At 41.7% G+C, this 15283-nt stretch overlaps 2 protein-coding genes across 3 annotated transcripts; both read left to right on the forward strand.

Annotated features, from left to right (window-relative positions):
- Positions 1 to 763: 763 nt before the first annotated feature.
- Positions 764 to 3560, forward strand: LOC137073854 (CD209 antigen-like protein D). 2 transcript variants are annotated; one of them, XM_067442560.1, is made up of 5 exons: positions 764 to 895; positions 1836 to 1931; positions 2021 to 2142; positions 2213 to 2316; positions 2686 to 3560. In XM_067442560.1, the coding sequence occupies exons 1-5, from the start codon at positions 799 to 801 to the stop codon at positions 2822 to 2824; spliced, it is 558 nt and encodes a 185-aa protein (XP_067298661.1). In that variant the 5' UTR covers positions 764 to 798; the 3' UTR covers positions 2825 to 3560. The 2 variants fall into 2 exon arrangements, with proteins under 2 accessions (XP_067298661.1, XP_067298662.1); XM_067442561.1 differs by having other exon boundaries at positions 765 to 895; positions 1839 to 1931.
- Positions 3561 to 4868: 1308 nt separating this feature from the next.
- On the forward strand, positions 4869 to 8826 carry LOC137073855 (CD209 antigen-like protein A). Its single transcript, XM_067442562.1, has 5 exons — positions 4869 to 7133; positions 7438 to 7596; positions 7688 to 7791; positions 7860 to 7963; positions 8257 to 8826. Exons 1-5 carry the CDS (start codon positions 7040 to 7042, stop codon positions 8390 to 8392), a joined length of 597 nt encoding a protein of 198 aa, XP_067298663.1. The 5' UTR covers positions 4869 to 7039; the 3' UTR covers positions 8393 to 8826.
- Positions 8827 to 15283: the final 6457 nt, after the last annotated feature.

Raw genomic sequence — 15283 nt, forward strand, 5'->3', positions numbered from 1 at the left:
GCAGCTTACCTCTTCCTGTTGTTAGTTCTTCCAGCATCCCTCCTCCTCCCCTGCTCCTCCTTTTTGTACAATTTTGCCTGTTAGCAATCGGATCTTGGGAATATCCTCTCCAAGCCCCTCTATAGCAGACAGCAAGCTAAATCTGTTTACAACTTCCACTAAGATTATATGGGCACACAAATGCCATTTTGTTATTTGGACTGGAAACAAGAAAAAAAAATACTAAATAAGAAGAGCATTGTGTGTCTTGAAAAGCTGAATGTCAGAAAGTGTCCTAATGTTCATGATGAAATACTTGAAGTTTTGAGAATAGAAATACTAACTTAATCTGTTTATCTCTCAGGTTTTAGGAATGTGGATAGTGTCACTTGAGGCATTATAAAACATTTTTTTTAAAAATCCCATATTCAACATTTTCCATTTTGTCTAGAAGTGAAGATGTTTAAAATAAATCACAAAATAAATATCCATAAGTCACGTGTTTGTGTGTGTGTTGGTCTAGTTATGGCTGTTTAGGTAGTTCATATGAATGGACACAGACTCTTGTTGTGTTTTTACTTGCCAAAATTGGCTTTTAACTCACTACATGTGGTTCAATGTACACAATGATACGGTCATAGAGTTTGGATCTGAGGAGAATTTTAGGAAGTCTATTCACATTGAAGGTCAAATTAGTGTCAAATTAAATCACTTCCGGTGTAAATTTAGCACTACATAAGCTGAACTATTAAAAATAGTCGTCATTCTAAGGACCACATCTCATCTGTCAAGACACACTGCAAGACACAAGAACAAATAATGGAATTAGAGGACGTTTATGAAAATGCTAAATGCAGAAGTGTTATGGACACAACTCAAAGATATAACCAGAATGAAGGAAGAGCTCAAACGTGCAGTAAGTAGAGCATTTCATTTGAAGCAGTGTTGGCTTTGATGAGGTTTCAGCAAATGAGAACTGTTATATTTCAATCAGTGCTGTCTCAATCGATTAACATTTTTTAAAATAATCATTAACAAATGTTTTATTTGTAATGTTTTATGTTGTAGTAATTGCAGTTAGTCACCAAATTAATGTAGCAACAACTTAAAGGTCCTGTTCTTCGCGATCCCATCTTTCAAACTTTAGTCAGTGTGTAATGTTGCTGTTAGAGCATAAATAATACCTGTAAAATTATAAAGCTCAATGTTCAATGCCAAGTGAGATATTTTATTTAACACAAGTTCCGTTTCAAAGCGATTGGCCGGTTTGGACTACATCCCTGCACTTCCTTGCTGTAATGATGTCAACAGTTTTGTTGACTACATTTTGGCATAATTCTGTGTGTTATTGTTTGCTGAAGAACAAAAGAGATGATCTTTTTCTTGTGAAACCAGTGAAATGACCCATTCAAACTACCCAGTTTCTGGGTTTGTCCATTTTCACCTAATTTGAGTTGTTTTTAACCCAACATTCCTTAGAGTGTGCGTTTGCATGAATAAGAATGATCAAAATATAACGCTAGACCAAGGATGACAGAAAAAACGGATGCTGCATTAATTACATTAAATATTATCAATGCGTTAAACTGAAGAAAAAAAATCAGATCTGTTATCATGCTAACTTTGACAGCGCTAATTTCAATCGTTGTTTTCCAAGACCAAAATGTCAATATTTTATTTTATATAAAATATATTAACAAGGTATTATTTTTACTTTTAGTTCTTGTTTGCATACAGTATTAAACTACACATACACACACATTGACATATCTATTACCATCCAAAACTCTCCAAGAGTTGTCATACCAGAACTGAAAATATGACGGTATTCATTGATATTTGTCCCTGTTTGTCAGAAGGATGTCGATGTTTGATCGTGTGTCTCGGGATCCTTTGTCTTCTTCTGATTGCTGGCATTATACTGCAGCACTTTCAGGGCGCTTCTAAACGAGGTTAGATTTGTGTAGATCTTTTTTTATAACTTTTTTCCTTCATTTTTATTGTATACAGTTTATATATTAAAAAGTTGTGTTTCTATTAGGATATCTGTGGGGTCCAGATGGTTTGTTCATGTCCAATGAGGTGATGACCTGGTCTGAGAGCAGGCAGTACTGCAGGGATCGAGGAGCTGATCTGGTCATTATCAACACTGAAGTGAAGCAGGTGAGTTTGAGTAAGTGAGTGTTAATGAAGAAGAGGAATCACACTTACTCCTGTTTTTATTCACACACAGAGGTTCATAACTTCATTAGCCAAGGAGAGTGTGTGGATTGGTTTGTCTGACATTGAGAACGAGGGGATCATGAAATGGGTGGATAATTCACCACTGAAACAAGGGTAAGCGATAAAACACTCGCAGACAATCATGTATTTAGGCCTATTTGTTTTAGTCTTTTTAGTTATTTTTTATTTAAAACCTCCAGAAAATTTCTGAAGACTGCTTTTCTACAAGCACAAAACCACAAAACCACACCAAAACCACAAAGGCACTCCCTATAAATAAATCTATTAAAAATAAAATCTCTCTTTTACTTTTCTGTGCCTTCACTTCTGCTTTGTTCACTCTTGAAACTTGTCAGTGCAGTACTGAGTGCTTTATATTTATGATGTATTTATTTATTCTGTGGGAAATACCTATTTGTTTGGTGTTGCATGGATAAAAAACTTTTTGAAGTTATGAATAATTAAAAATCTGATTTTATTCAGGTTTTGGGCTAAAAGTGAGCCGAACAACTATTATGGCGGAGATGAGGACTGCATTGAACTGGATCCTGACAAACACACCCTGAACAACTGGAGTGATCTCAAATGCTCTGACATGAGAAAAGGGATTTGTGAGAAATAGGGATCGTCCTGTTTTTTTGTTTGTTTGTTTTTTCTTCTTTTACTTCTTCTTCATCCTGATTAAACTTGAGATATCATATTGAATCAATCTTATTGTGAACAGAATTTTTTATTGAAATTCAGAAAGTTAAAAAAAAAAACTCAGTCAGCTGATTCAATAAATAATTCTACTTCTTGGCTGAAAAAGTGTGTTATTAGCAAATCCAGGTGTTTGGAAGAAAATAAGGAGCAGGACTTTTTATCTTCTGAACCTGGACTTTCCACCTCTGTTCACATTTCAAAGTCTCTGCTGCCCTGTGGTGGACAATTGGAGACTCTGACAATCACAAGATCTCATCAGAGCAGGGGTCCCCAGTGTCGGTCCTAGAGGGCTCCTGTCCTGCAGAATTTAGCTCCAACCCCAATCAAACACACCTGAACCAGCTAATCAATGTTATAGGGCCTATAGAGGGAATGCATCAGCATCAAGCTCGGAACAGCGATGTCCTTTGGGTTCGTGGACAAGCCTCCCCCTACCCCACCTCTACTGCCGGGCCTGGTTTTGTGTGTTTTCACTGCATTCACACTGTAAACCAGTGTTGCCTCTCAGTCTTTCTGCAACTCAGTAGGGCGTAATCGCAGTCACTGCAGCTCACGGTAACGGCACGTGCATTCCCTCTATTAAGGAATTGATTAGCTGTTTAAGGTGTGTTTGATTGGGGTTGGGGCTAAACTCTGGCGACAAACAGCATTACCAGCTTCACACATTATTAACTAGCCTGACATTATTTCTGTCAGACGACTACAGAAGCTCTTATTGAGAAGTCACCATTGCATCAAAAAAAGCGTTGGGGATCATTTATATGCACGCCCCCAACATTTGCATCTGTCCAAACATGTGCGTCATTCATGTGCGTTGCTACAAATTAATGTAGCAACAACTTAAAGGTCCTGTTCTTCGCGATCCCATCTTTCAAACTTTAGTCAGTGTGTAATGTTGCTGTTAGAGCATAAATAATACCTGTAAAATTATAAAGCTCAATGTTCAATGCCAAGTGAGATATTTTATTTAACACAAGTTCCGTTTCAAAGCGATTGGCCGGTTTGGACTACATTCCTGCACTTCCTTGCTGTAATGATGTCAACAGTTTTGTTGACTACATTTTGGCATAATTCTGTGTGTTATTGTTTGCTGAAGAACAAAAGAGATGATCTTTTTATTGTGAAACCAGTGAAACGACCCATTCAAACTACCCAGTTTCTGGGTTTGTCCATTTTCACCTAATTTGAGTTGTTTTTAACCCAACATTCCTTAGAGTGTGCGTTTGCATGAATAAGAATGATCAAAATATAACGCTAGACCAAGGATGACAGAAAAAACGGATGCTGCATTAATTACATTAAATATTATCAACGCGTTAAACTGAAGAAAAAAAATCAGATCTGTTAACATGCTAACTTTGACAGCGCTAATTTCAATCGTTGTTTTCCAAGACCAAAATGTCAATATTTTATTTTATATAAAATATATTAACAAGGTATTATTTTTACTTTTAGTTCTTGTTTGCATACAGTATTAAACTACACATACACACACATTGACATATCTATTACCATCCAAAACTCTCCAAGAGTTGTCATACCAGAACTGAAAATATGACGGTATTCATTGATATTTGTCCGTTTGTCAGAAGGATGTCGATGTTTGATCGTGTGTCTCGGGATCCTTTGTCTTCTTCTGATTTCTGGCATTATACTGCAGCACTTTCAGGGTGCTTCTAAACGAGGTTAGATTTGTGTAGATCTTTTTTTTTTTACACCTTTTTTTCTTCATTTTATACAGTTTATATATTAAAAAGTTGTGTTTAACTAACCCTTTAAATCACACTATAAACCAGCGCTGCCTCTCAGTCTTTCTGCAACTCAGTAGAGCGTAATCGCAGTCACTGCAGCTGACGGTAACGGCACGTGCATTCCCTCTATTAAGGAATTGATTAGCTGTTTAAGGTGTGTTTGATTGGGGTTGGGGCTAAACTCTGGCGACAAACAGCATTACCAGCTTCACACATTATTAACTAGCCTGACATTATTTCTGTCAGACGACTACAGAAGCTCTTATTGAGAAGTCACCATTGCATCAAAAAAAGCATTGGGGATCATTTATATGCACGCCCCCAACATTTGCATCTGTCCAAACATGTGCATTGTCAGGCGGAACTGACGGAGCCGGATCATCGGGACTATAAACAAACGACACTTGAGGATAGCAAAAACGGCTTTCATGACACACGTCATGTTCAGGCTTTCATATGTCAACAGTCATGGTTGAGGTTTGTTATATTCAGATACCACAACAATTTATTTCAAAATCGTTCATTTGCTCTGCCTATTTCAAGCAAGCTTCGCTCAGCGTCTTAAACTGAAGAAAAGGTAAAACTGTATTCATGTAAGCAGTAATTAGTGATTTATCCACTTGCTGTAAGCAGTAAGTAGTGATTTATTGACTGTTTAAACAATTTCTGATTAAAATTGAAAGTTTCTTCGAGAGACATCATTGTCTAGATAACGCAAGATGCTAGTACAGTAACAATAGGAAACACCAAGAAACATACAAAACTAAATAGTGTGTCTAATGACAAAGGGTAATATTATTTTGTATTACAAAATACAAACGTAGATACGTTGCTTAGATCGTTCACTCGATCCTTCTAGCAAACGTCACCTTTTCCACCATATAAGCCTTTGAGGGCCAATGTCTTGCAGAGTTTAGTTCCAACTTGCCTCTACACATCTGTCTGGAAGTTTATATGCCTAGTAAGAGCATGATTAGCTGGTTCAGGTTTGTTTGGGGTTGGGGCTAAACTCGACAGTGGCCCTCCAGGAGCAGGATTGGACACCCCCACTCTAAACAATGCAATCTTAAAGGGTTAGTTCACCCAAAAATGAAATTGATGTCATTAATGACTCACCCTAATGTCGTTCCACACCTGTAAGACCTCCGTTCATCTTCAGAACACAGTTTAAGATCATTTTTATTTTAGTCCCACAGCATATGTAGTCAATGCACACTTTACTGTCCACGTCCATAAAGCTAATAAAAACATCATCAATGTAGTCCATATGTGACATCAGTGGGTTAATTAGAGTCTCTTGAAGCATCGAAAATACATTTTGGTCAGAAAATATCAAAAACTATGACTTTATTCAGCATTGTCTTCTCTTCCGTGTTCCTCAAAAAAGATTAAAACAGTCATGAATCAGTGAATCAATCAATGAGTGGGATCGCCAATGTCACGTGACTTCAACAGTTTGGCAATTTGACATGCGCTCCGAACTGCTGAAATCACGTGACATTGGCGATCCGAATCATTGATTGATTAACTAACCCTTTAAGTACTCTTTCTTTAGCGGTCTAGTGTTTTACATATGTAACGCAATTAATTTAACTTGCTTTGGAAAGTTTTCCTTGACATGACATGACACAAATTGGGTCATGTCAGTTCATGAACGTAATGAAGAATGGGATATTCCTAGCCTCAAAGACTCGAAGACATCGCTCTGAAGAGATATTAGGTCCTGTCCCACACTTTCGGTGTTATGGACTTATAATGGCTGACGTGTGCATGTATCTGTTAAGTCCACAAGTCCATAGGGTGCCTCATTTGTCATTTTATTTTTCAGAAGGGTGCTTCCAAGCCGTGACCCGACAGTCAAAATGGTATTATATCACAAAAGTGTAACCTCAGAGGAATATCTAGAGGGTTTTGGGTTCTATGTGGGACCGGGCCTTAGAGATAGTGTGGATTTAATGTGTGTTAACTGTACTGCGCTTTGCCATTTTTTTTAGACCTGGAACAGTCTTGCACACTTACTTCCTGTTGCGTACACACACTCTCAAGTGGCCCAGCAAACATCCCCATCACAGCAGAGAGAGACCTGTTAAAGACCTTGATGCTCTTTGTCTGACACAGATCTGTGTCTGAGTTTGTTCAAACTTTACTGTCGTGATTTTTGTCATGCTTTAAGTTTAGCATAAAGCTTGCTGATCCTTACACTTCAGGGAAGAAACAATGGTTAGGATTTAAACATCAGTAGTGATTGCATCATCTGTTACCACATCCTAAACATATGGTTTTGTAACATGTTTGTCAAAGAAAATTACTTCCCCTGAAGGTTTAGCACCATTGTAGAAACACTACTCATATCTCTAAACACACCTCATCTGTGAAGGCAAATAATGGAGATAGACGCCATTTATGAATATGCTGAGGAAGTGCATGGACCTCAGACACAGACTCACAGCCAGGATAAAGGACAAGCTCCAAAGACAGGTAAGCAGAAAGTTTAGGAACCAAAAACAATCTCAGTCATGGCTTTCTATGAGCACTGTATTTCTGATTTGATATTAGTTATGAGTTTATCTGATTTTATATGAAGTGTATTTCATGGAATAATTTCTAATATTTACTTTCTCAGCATGTTCTTGTTTGAATATTTTACTGCAATTCCAGTTTGTAATTTTAACAACACGTTTATAACTAAAGACAAAGCTGGATAATGGTTGATTTGAAATGTCGTATCTTATAATGTGAATGGTATTCACTGATATTTGTGCGTTTTCCCTCTGTTTGTCAGGAGGATGCAGATGTTTGGTGGTGTTGACGGTGTTTCTCGGGCTCATTTGTGTTCTTCTGCTGGTCTTCGTCATACTGCAGATCGGCAAAATCCCAAATTTAATAGACACAAACCAGGAGTTAGAAAGCATTCTGAAACCAAAGGATGCTTCTGAACAAGGTCAGTACAAATCTGTTTCTGTGTAGTTTCCTTTTAATCGTTTATGTATAGTTTTGAGAAGTGTTTATGTACGACAATCTGTGTGGTCCAGTTTGTTATACCATATCCAATGAGGCGATGAGCTGGTCTGAGAGCAGGCAGTACTGCAGGGATCGAGGAGCTGATCTGATCATTATCAACACTGAAGAGAAGCAGGTGAGTTTGTGTGAATGATTGTTAATGAAGGAGAGGAAACACACTTATTCCTGTTTTTATTCACACAGAGGTTCATAACTTCATTAGCCAAGGAGAACGTGTGGATTGGTTTGACTGACATTGAGAACGAGACGGTCTTTAAATGGGTGGATACTTCACATCTGAATCAAAAGTAAGACCTAAAACCACTGCTATCTGTTTTAGTCATTATAAAAAATCAGACCATCACAACCTTCAGAAAACTGCTTGAGACACGCCTCTTCCACAAACACAATTAAATGAACTTCCCATGGAAACTCTTCTTCTCTGCGCTGTAACTTCTGCTTCATCCGTTTACTCCTGAAGCATGCCATTCATCTGCGAGGACTGTTGATTCATGTACTGCTTGTGATGCTCATCATTTGTTAAGCCTATATATTAATCGAACATTTGATGCTCTTAATAATTCTGACGCATTTTATTCAGGTTTTGGTTCACAGGTGAGCCGAATAGCATTGGACAAGAAGAGGACTGCGTTGAACTGTTTCACGGAATAGACCGTGTGAACAACTGGAATGATCTCCCATGTTTCATCAAGAGAAAATGTATTTGTGAGCATTAGGTTACGTCTAGTCATGTCATGGTTTTACTTCTATTATCTTATGGAATAAATCTTATTTTGATCGAGTAGTTTATTATTAAGATTCCTGTCTTTTCAAATTGTACGTTTATTTCATCATTTATGAAATGCTTTCATTTTTTTGCAGTGTATTGAAAATAATTGGTCACTATTATGGTAATCAGTGTTTTCTTTAGTTGGGCAGTTTGATTCTTGGCTTTTCATGTGAGTTTGTGGTTATTGTAACCGTGTTTGCTAAAGCAAATAATTTGGTCAAAAGAAAGCCAAAAACAAAGATGAACAGGTGATATTGTGTTCTGCATAATAAAGTAGAATAATTCACTAATCCTTGACCAGATGGTTGTTGTTGTAGTTTTTGATGGATTATATTCACAAACAATTTGAAATAAGTCTGACATTCTGAATTTTGACTTTTAAATATGTAACAGAGGCCAGCTAGTAGTCACTGTTCAAGTAAACCTCACTCCTCTGACCTCAAGAGACACTCTAGCGACTGACGCTAGAGGTTGCAGCCTTTAGCCTCCTTGTTAGAGCATCCGTCTCTCATGACGGCGGACTTGAGTTCAGGTCCTGCTTGGAGCGGACGATTTGAACAGGAGGGGTTATAAATAGGTTATAGGATTTTTTTTTTTTTTAGTTGATCTTCACCAGCAATTCTTGTAAATGATCAGACAATTCTGAATTTTGAGTGTTAATTTAAAATATAATATTTTTAATGGTTTAACCATTTGTTTCTTATGCTCCAAACCAGTGGTTCTCAGCCCCCCACCACTGTATATTTTGCATGTCTCCATCTAACTGCCTGATTCAATTAATCATATCAAGACTGCAAGACTTGAATTGGATGAGTCTGATGAGGTGAGTCATACAACAGGACAGGTTTGAGAACCACTGCTGTTGGTGTCGAAAATCGGACTTTGAGGGCCAATGTCTTGCAGAGTTTAGTTCCAGCTTGCCTCTACACACCTGTCTGGAAGTTTCTATGCCTAGTAAGAGCTTCATTAGCTGGTTCACTGTAAAAAACTCAACTTGAAAAAAGTTGAAATGACTGACTTTGTTGTGTTGGTTCAGCAAAAAATCAAACATTGTAAAAAACAATTTGAAAAAAGTTGAGAAGACTGATTTAGTTTTGTTGTTTCAGCAAAAATCGGCACTGTAAAAATCTCGTACAACAAAAAAAAAATCTTAGTACTAATTTCCCCTAGCTTTTTCTTGTTGACTCAACTTTGGTAAATAACAGTTATACGAACTGAAAATAAGTTGTCTGTGACACACAAAAAAATGTTTTAGTTGAGTCAACGTGACATTATTTGTTTTCAGGAGAGATGCAACTAATCTGTAACAAATCTTTTGTAGTTGAGCCAATTCAGCATTTTGTGTCTTTTGGAAACAGAAGTTCCCATTCAGTCGGTCACTCTCGACACCACATTGGAGTACCGACGAATGGAATCTCGCTAGCGAGAGCCAATCTCCTTTGAGTGTAACTAAACGAGCCAATGCAATCACATGCAATGATTGCACCAGCTGCTCATGCCGCGCGGGTTTAAATGAGGCACAGGTGCTTGCATCAAATTAGCCTTTTGCTTCGGAGCCGAGTGGTGAATGGATTGTCCTGAAATCACTCTCTACAAGCGTGTGTTAACATAATGAGTCAAGCTCTTTGGGTGGATCTCTCTTCGTTTGGTGAAGTGACGGCATTGCAGCGGGGTCGAATTCTCTCTTCTCTTTCTATTTTGTTTTATTGAGCAAAAACAAAAGGCTGTTCTCAAAGCTGGTTCGGTGCGCTGTTTAAAGCGCTAAAAAGCCATTTTTACGGCTGGTAAGAGATCGCCTTCTATGAGAAAGAGAGCGCGCACGACAGGCTGCACACATTCCCTGTCTGCGTCACCGCAACTATCCTCTGTGTGCATTGGTACCCCAGAGAGCATTTTCCCTAAAAGAGCTACACAGATAGAGCTTGCGTCTTTATAAAGATGACAATCTACCTGTGTGTTTCTGGTTGCGGTTGTTTCCTGTCCTCACTGACGGTCACGATCACTGTTTCACATGTCTGGGCAGCATGCTGAGACTGCGTTCGTGGGTGGTTCATGTGTTCTAATGAGAACATGACCACGTCGGCACGCCAGTCGTGACTCTTCTTTCTCCAGGAAGCTTGAGTCCCCTGTGTTGTTGGCCAGCCGCGGCTCATGTTGAAAAGCACAGCCGCGGGTCTGCTCGACACTATGGGAGACCGTGGAGATTAGCGAGAGCTGCCGCCGGGGGAAACCCGGACGGTCCTCTCGCTTTTCTGCGAGTCGTGTGCCATCGAGCAGCTAAGCTGCAGCGCGCGTTGTCATGGCAACCCAGCGCACGCTCGACGCTCTGTGCGCTGTCCCCTGGTCTATTTCCCGTTGTAGCGCCCTCCCTGGTGGCCAACAGGAGTGGTCTACTTTGGTGTAATGGCTGGGGTGACTTGAGGTGGGTGGGGTTTCTTCTGGGAACCAACCCCCTATGGCTCCTCCCCCTTTAGCACTATGCAAGCTGTGCAGCTTCTGGAATTGCTGGTCCTTCTTATGGGGGAACCTAGCATTTCATTTAGGGCTCCAGCTGAGGGCAGATGTCAATCGTTGCATCGGAGAGAGGGCTGTTGGGCTCTGGGAATGAAGATGATGCTGAGCCCACTGTAATGGTGTGTGCTTTGCTGAATCAGATTCAGAGTCAACAGCCATGCTTCCTGGGATCAATCCCAGATGTGCATGTAAAACTTGTCAGTATGGAACTACTTTGGATATGGAATGCCAAAGGGGCCAGAACTGCATAAGTTTTTCCTCCCTCACTACCCTCCTCGGTGGGGTGGCTGTATGCAGACCACCTCCGCCCTGCACTCTTAAGGCATGAGGGTAGTTCTGAGTCGGGGTTGAGCTGTGTTGACTAACCATGATCAGGTCACGGCGCAGGCCCTCGGCCAGGCGATGTTCAGTTCGGGTGGCACAGGTCAACCTGGTTTCCTCCCCAGAAACGTCCCACTGCCAGTGGTTTTATTTGCTGACCGAGGGTACACTCGGGATGGATGCACTTGCGCACAGCTGGCTCTGGACCTGCGCAAATATGCGTTTTCCCCCAGTGAGCCTACTTTCACAGACACTGTGCAAGGGCAGGATGGATGAGGAGCAGGACCTGTTGGTGGCCCTGTATTGGCCCCACCGGACCCAGTTCCCAGAACTCATGCTCCTCACGACAGCCCCTCCTTGACCGATTCCTCTGAGGAAAGATCTTCTAACTCAGAGATGGGGCACCCTCTGGCAACCGCGTCCAGACCTCTGGAAACTTCATGTCTGGTCCCTGGACGGGACGCGGAGGTTCTAGGTGACTTACCCCTAGAGGTAGTTTACACCATCTCTTCGGCTAGAGCACCGTCTACAAGACAGGCCTATACCTTGAAGTGGAACCCGTTCGTCGATTGGTGTTCTTCCCAGAGAAGATCTGCGAAGGTGTTCGATCATGTCTGTGCTTTCCCTCCTGTAGCAGGGATTGGAGCGTAGGCTGTCACCCTCCTCCCTCGGTTATGTTGCTGCTATTTCCGCCTGTCACACATGTAGGTAAGTCGGTTGGGAAGCACGACCTGGTCATCAGGTTCCTTGGGGGGGCGAGACGGTTAAATCCTCCTCGACCTCCCTCCATACTGTCTTGGGATCTTGCTGGTGCTCTGAGCACTTCAGATTGTCCTATTTAAGCCCTTGCAGTCAGCAGAGCTTAAGATTCTGTCCATGAAGACTTTGCTGTTGGCTGCATTGGCCTCCATCAAGAGGGTAGGGGACCTGCAGGCACTTCGGTCGATGAATCGTGCCAGGAGTTCAGGCCGGGTGACGCCCACGTGGTACTGAGAACCCGGCATAGCTACTTGCCCAAGGTTCCCACCACTCCCTTCAGGGATCAGGTGGTGAACCTGCAAGCGCTGCCCCTGGAGGAGGCAGACCCAGCCCTAGCTTTTGCTCTGTTCCGTCCGCTCTGTGGACCTATGTGGACAGAACTCAAAGCTTCACAACCTAAGATCAGCTCTTTGTCTGTCATGGAGGCCAGCAGAAGGGAAAGGCTGTCTCCAAGCAGAGGATGGCCCACTGGATAGTGGATGCCATCCCCTTGGCTTACCAAACACAAGGTGTGCCTTGTCCACTCAGGGTGCGAGCAACCTCTACTTCAAGTGTTGCATCCTCCTGGGCGCTTGCACGTGGCACCTCACTGTCAGACATCTGTAGAGCTGTGGGCTGGGTGACACAACACGTTCGCTAGGTTCTATAGCCTACGTGTGGAGCCAGTCTCCTTCTCTGTTCTCACCTCAAACGGGTAGAAGCACTGAGAGGCCCCGGCTCCTGTTGGCTTGCTGCGCCTCGGCGCTTACATTCTTCAGAGATGAAACTCTGTGACTCCTCCACCGCCCTCGGTGCCGGGCGTGGCGGAGCGTCCGGCATCAGGCCTCTTGCCGCTGAATCCTTGAGAACCGGTATTTGACTTGGGCCATGTGAGCGACCCTGCGGGGATCCCACATATTTGTCCACGGTTGCTCCTCCCAGAAGCCTGTGTCTTTTCCTTGGGAGAGCCCTCCCTTATTAGGGATGGAGCCTCCTCACGGCGGAGGGCTAAGGCTCAGCTCTGTCTCCAGATAACTCCTCTCGGTATGATGTGGTTCCGCAGCGGCCCCCCCATTTGGGCACGCTTTCCCAGTGTTATCCAATAGTCACTGTGCGGGTCATGCAGAACAGTAGTGATGGACTTTTCTGTGTGAGCCCTGTCTCATCAGGTAAGAGAGTTCAGGAGGCTCACACAGGGCACTGGAAGGGGGCACAGGCCATGGCGCTTTGGTAGGGATTCCTATTCGTCGCTACTCTGATGTCGCGTCGAGAGTGACCGACTGAATGGGAACGTCTCAGTTACGTCCCGTCGCCATGTCCTCTGTACAATGCTGGGGTGCCAATTCACCTACTCGGCTCCTCAGCAAAAGATTAATTTGATGCAAGCACCTGTGCCTCATTTATACCCGCGCTGCGTGGCATGAGCAACTGGTGCAATCATTGCATGCCAATGTGCATTGGCTCGTTTGGTTACACTCGAAGTAGATTGGCTCTCGCTAGCGAGATTCCTATTCGCCGGTACTTCGACGTGGTGTCTCCGTTCCCTCCTTCAGGGAACGAGGGTTTTATATGTAACCGAGACGTTCTTATGAAAAATGAACAGGTTCAGATGTAGACTTTTTTATTGAAAATGTTTGGTTACCATTTTGGGGATGAGTGTTTCCTTTTAGTTGGGCAGTTTGAGGCTTACACTGTAAAAAATTTCAAGTGCTTGCAACTATTTATTATTTAGTAACTAGTTCCACAGATTTTTTACGTTCACTTAATTTCATTCTAGAAATTGTTACCTGAATTAATATTTTTTAATTGGCTCACATATATGATCCAGAATCAGATCCAGAGGCTAAAATAAGTTGAACAGGAGAAGTAGCAACATCAGGACGTCCGTCTATGTGGTATGTAACGTTACTGTATTTAGTGGCTTGTCAACATTTGCATTTGTTTACTTGTGGATTGTGAGGACATGATTGGATTATGGACTATTGTATGCGACTGAACCTTAGCAACTGCAAGCAAAACGGTTTTGCACGTCAGACTACTAGTGTTACATAGAAAAACAATGGAGTAACGTTAGCGCATTTGAATGTGCTTTGTGTGAACGTCCCCTAGGTTTATGTTTGGGTGGTTTTACAATAAACAAACTGACACCTATAGTGGTCAGCTAAACAAATGTATTTAAACACACACCATAGATCGCATGTTCCATTGATAAATTAACTATATGATCGTGTTGTTTACTGATGTTTACTCACGCGACGATAGCCAACAACATAGACATTTGAAGCAGTTTTACTCACCGCCTGCTTCCAACGCATGACCGTGAACCTTTACCGTCACAGCCCCATCAAAAACACAGCGTTTAAAAGTGCAGCGTTTATGGGCGTTGTGCATTTGCTCTCTCGCTGACTCGCTCTGGTCCAGGAGAAGAGCCCGTACGACCCATACAAGGACATTCTGACCCGTTGATGTCAAGCGGACCCGTAGTCGAAAAAAACTCTCAGAAACTTGTGAGAAACCGGAAGGAGTATTTTTGACACAGAAATACTCCATCAAACGTCCAAATAATTTTTTTTGAAACTTTGTCTATGTTTAGGATGGGAATCCGAGTCTTTAACAATGTAAAAAGCTCAGTATGCATGTAACAGCATTTCACCCCCCCCCCCCCCCAAGTACTTTTGAAAACAAATACTTCTTTACTTTTACTTACTTTCACTTGTAATGGAGTAATATTTGACCAATAGTACTCAATTTTACTCAAGTAATGAAGTTGTGTACTTTGTCCACCTCTGCCTCAGAATTAGATCTAGAGGTATTTGGGTTCTACGTGGGACCGGGCCTTGGAGATAGTGTGGATTTAATGTGTGTTAACTGTACTGCACTTTGCCATTTTTTCTAGACCTGTAACAGTCTTGCACACTTACTTCCTGTTGCGTACACACACTCTGAAGTGGCCAAGACCACAAGTGTGTTTATTTGGACTGATCCAGCAAACATCCCCATCACAGCAGAGAGAGACCTGTTAAAGAGCTTGATGCTCCTTGTCTGACACAGATCTGTGTCTGAGTTTGGTCAAACTTTACTGTCGTGATTTTTGTCATGCTTTAAGTTTAGCATAAAGCATGTTTATTTTTGCCTTACACTTCAGGGAAGAAACAATGGTTAGGATTAAAACACCAGAAGTGATTGCCTCATCTGTTACCACATCCTTAACATATGGTTTTGTAACACGTTTGTCAGAGAAAATTACTTCCCCTGAAGGTTTAGC

This window comes from Pseudorasbora parva, chromosome 4 (genome assembly GCF_024679245.1).
Source record: "Pseudorasbora parva isolate DD20220531a chromosome 4, ASM2467924v1, whole genome shotgun sequence".
Taxonomy (NCBI): domain Eukaryota; kingdom Metazoa; phylum Chordata; class Actinopteri; order Cypriniformes; family Gobionidae; genus Pseudorasbora; species Pseudorasbora parva.

Bases quoted from the DNA above. Each gene is read 5' to 3' on its own strand.
- LOC137073855 (XM_067442562.1), top strand. From the start codon at position 7,040: ATGGAGATAGACGCCATTTATGAATATGCTGAGGAAGTGCATGGACCT. The intron at 7,134-7,437 runs GTAAGCAGAAAG...TCTGTTTGTCAG, and splicing joins AGGACAAGCTCCAAAGACAG to GAGGATGCAGATGTTTGGTG. The intron at 7,792-7,859 runs GTGAGTTTGTGT...TTATTCACACAG, and splicing joins TCAACACTGAAGAGAAGCAG to AGGTTCATAACTTCATTAGC.
- LOC137073854 (XM_067442560.1), top strand. From the start codon at position 799: ATGGAATTAGAGGACGTTTATGAAAATGCTAAATGCAGAAGTGTTATG. The intron at 2,143-2,212 runs GTGAGTTTGAGT...ATTCACACACAG, and splicing joins TCAACACTGAAGTGAAGCAG to AGGTTCATAACTTCATTAGC. The intron at 2,317-2,685 runs GTAAGCGATAAA...GATTTTATTCAG, and splicing joins AATTCACCACTGAAACAAGG to GTTTTGGGCTAAAAGTGAGC.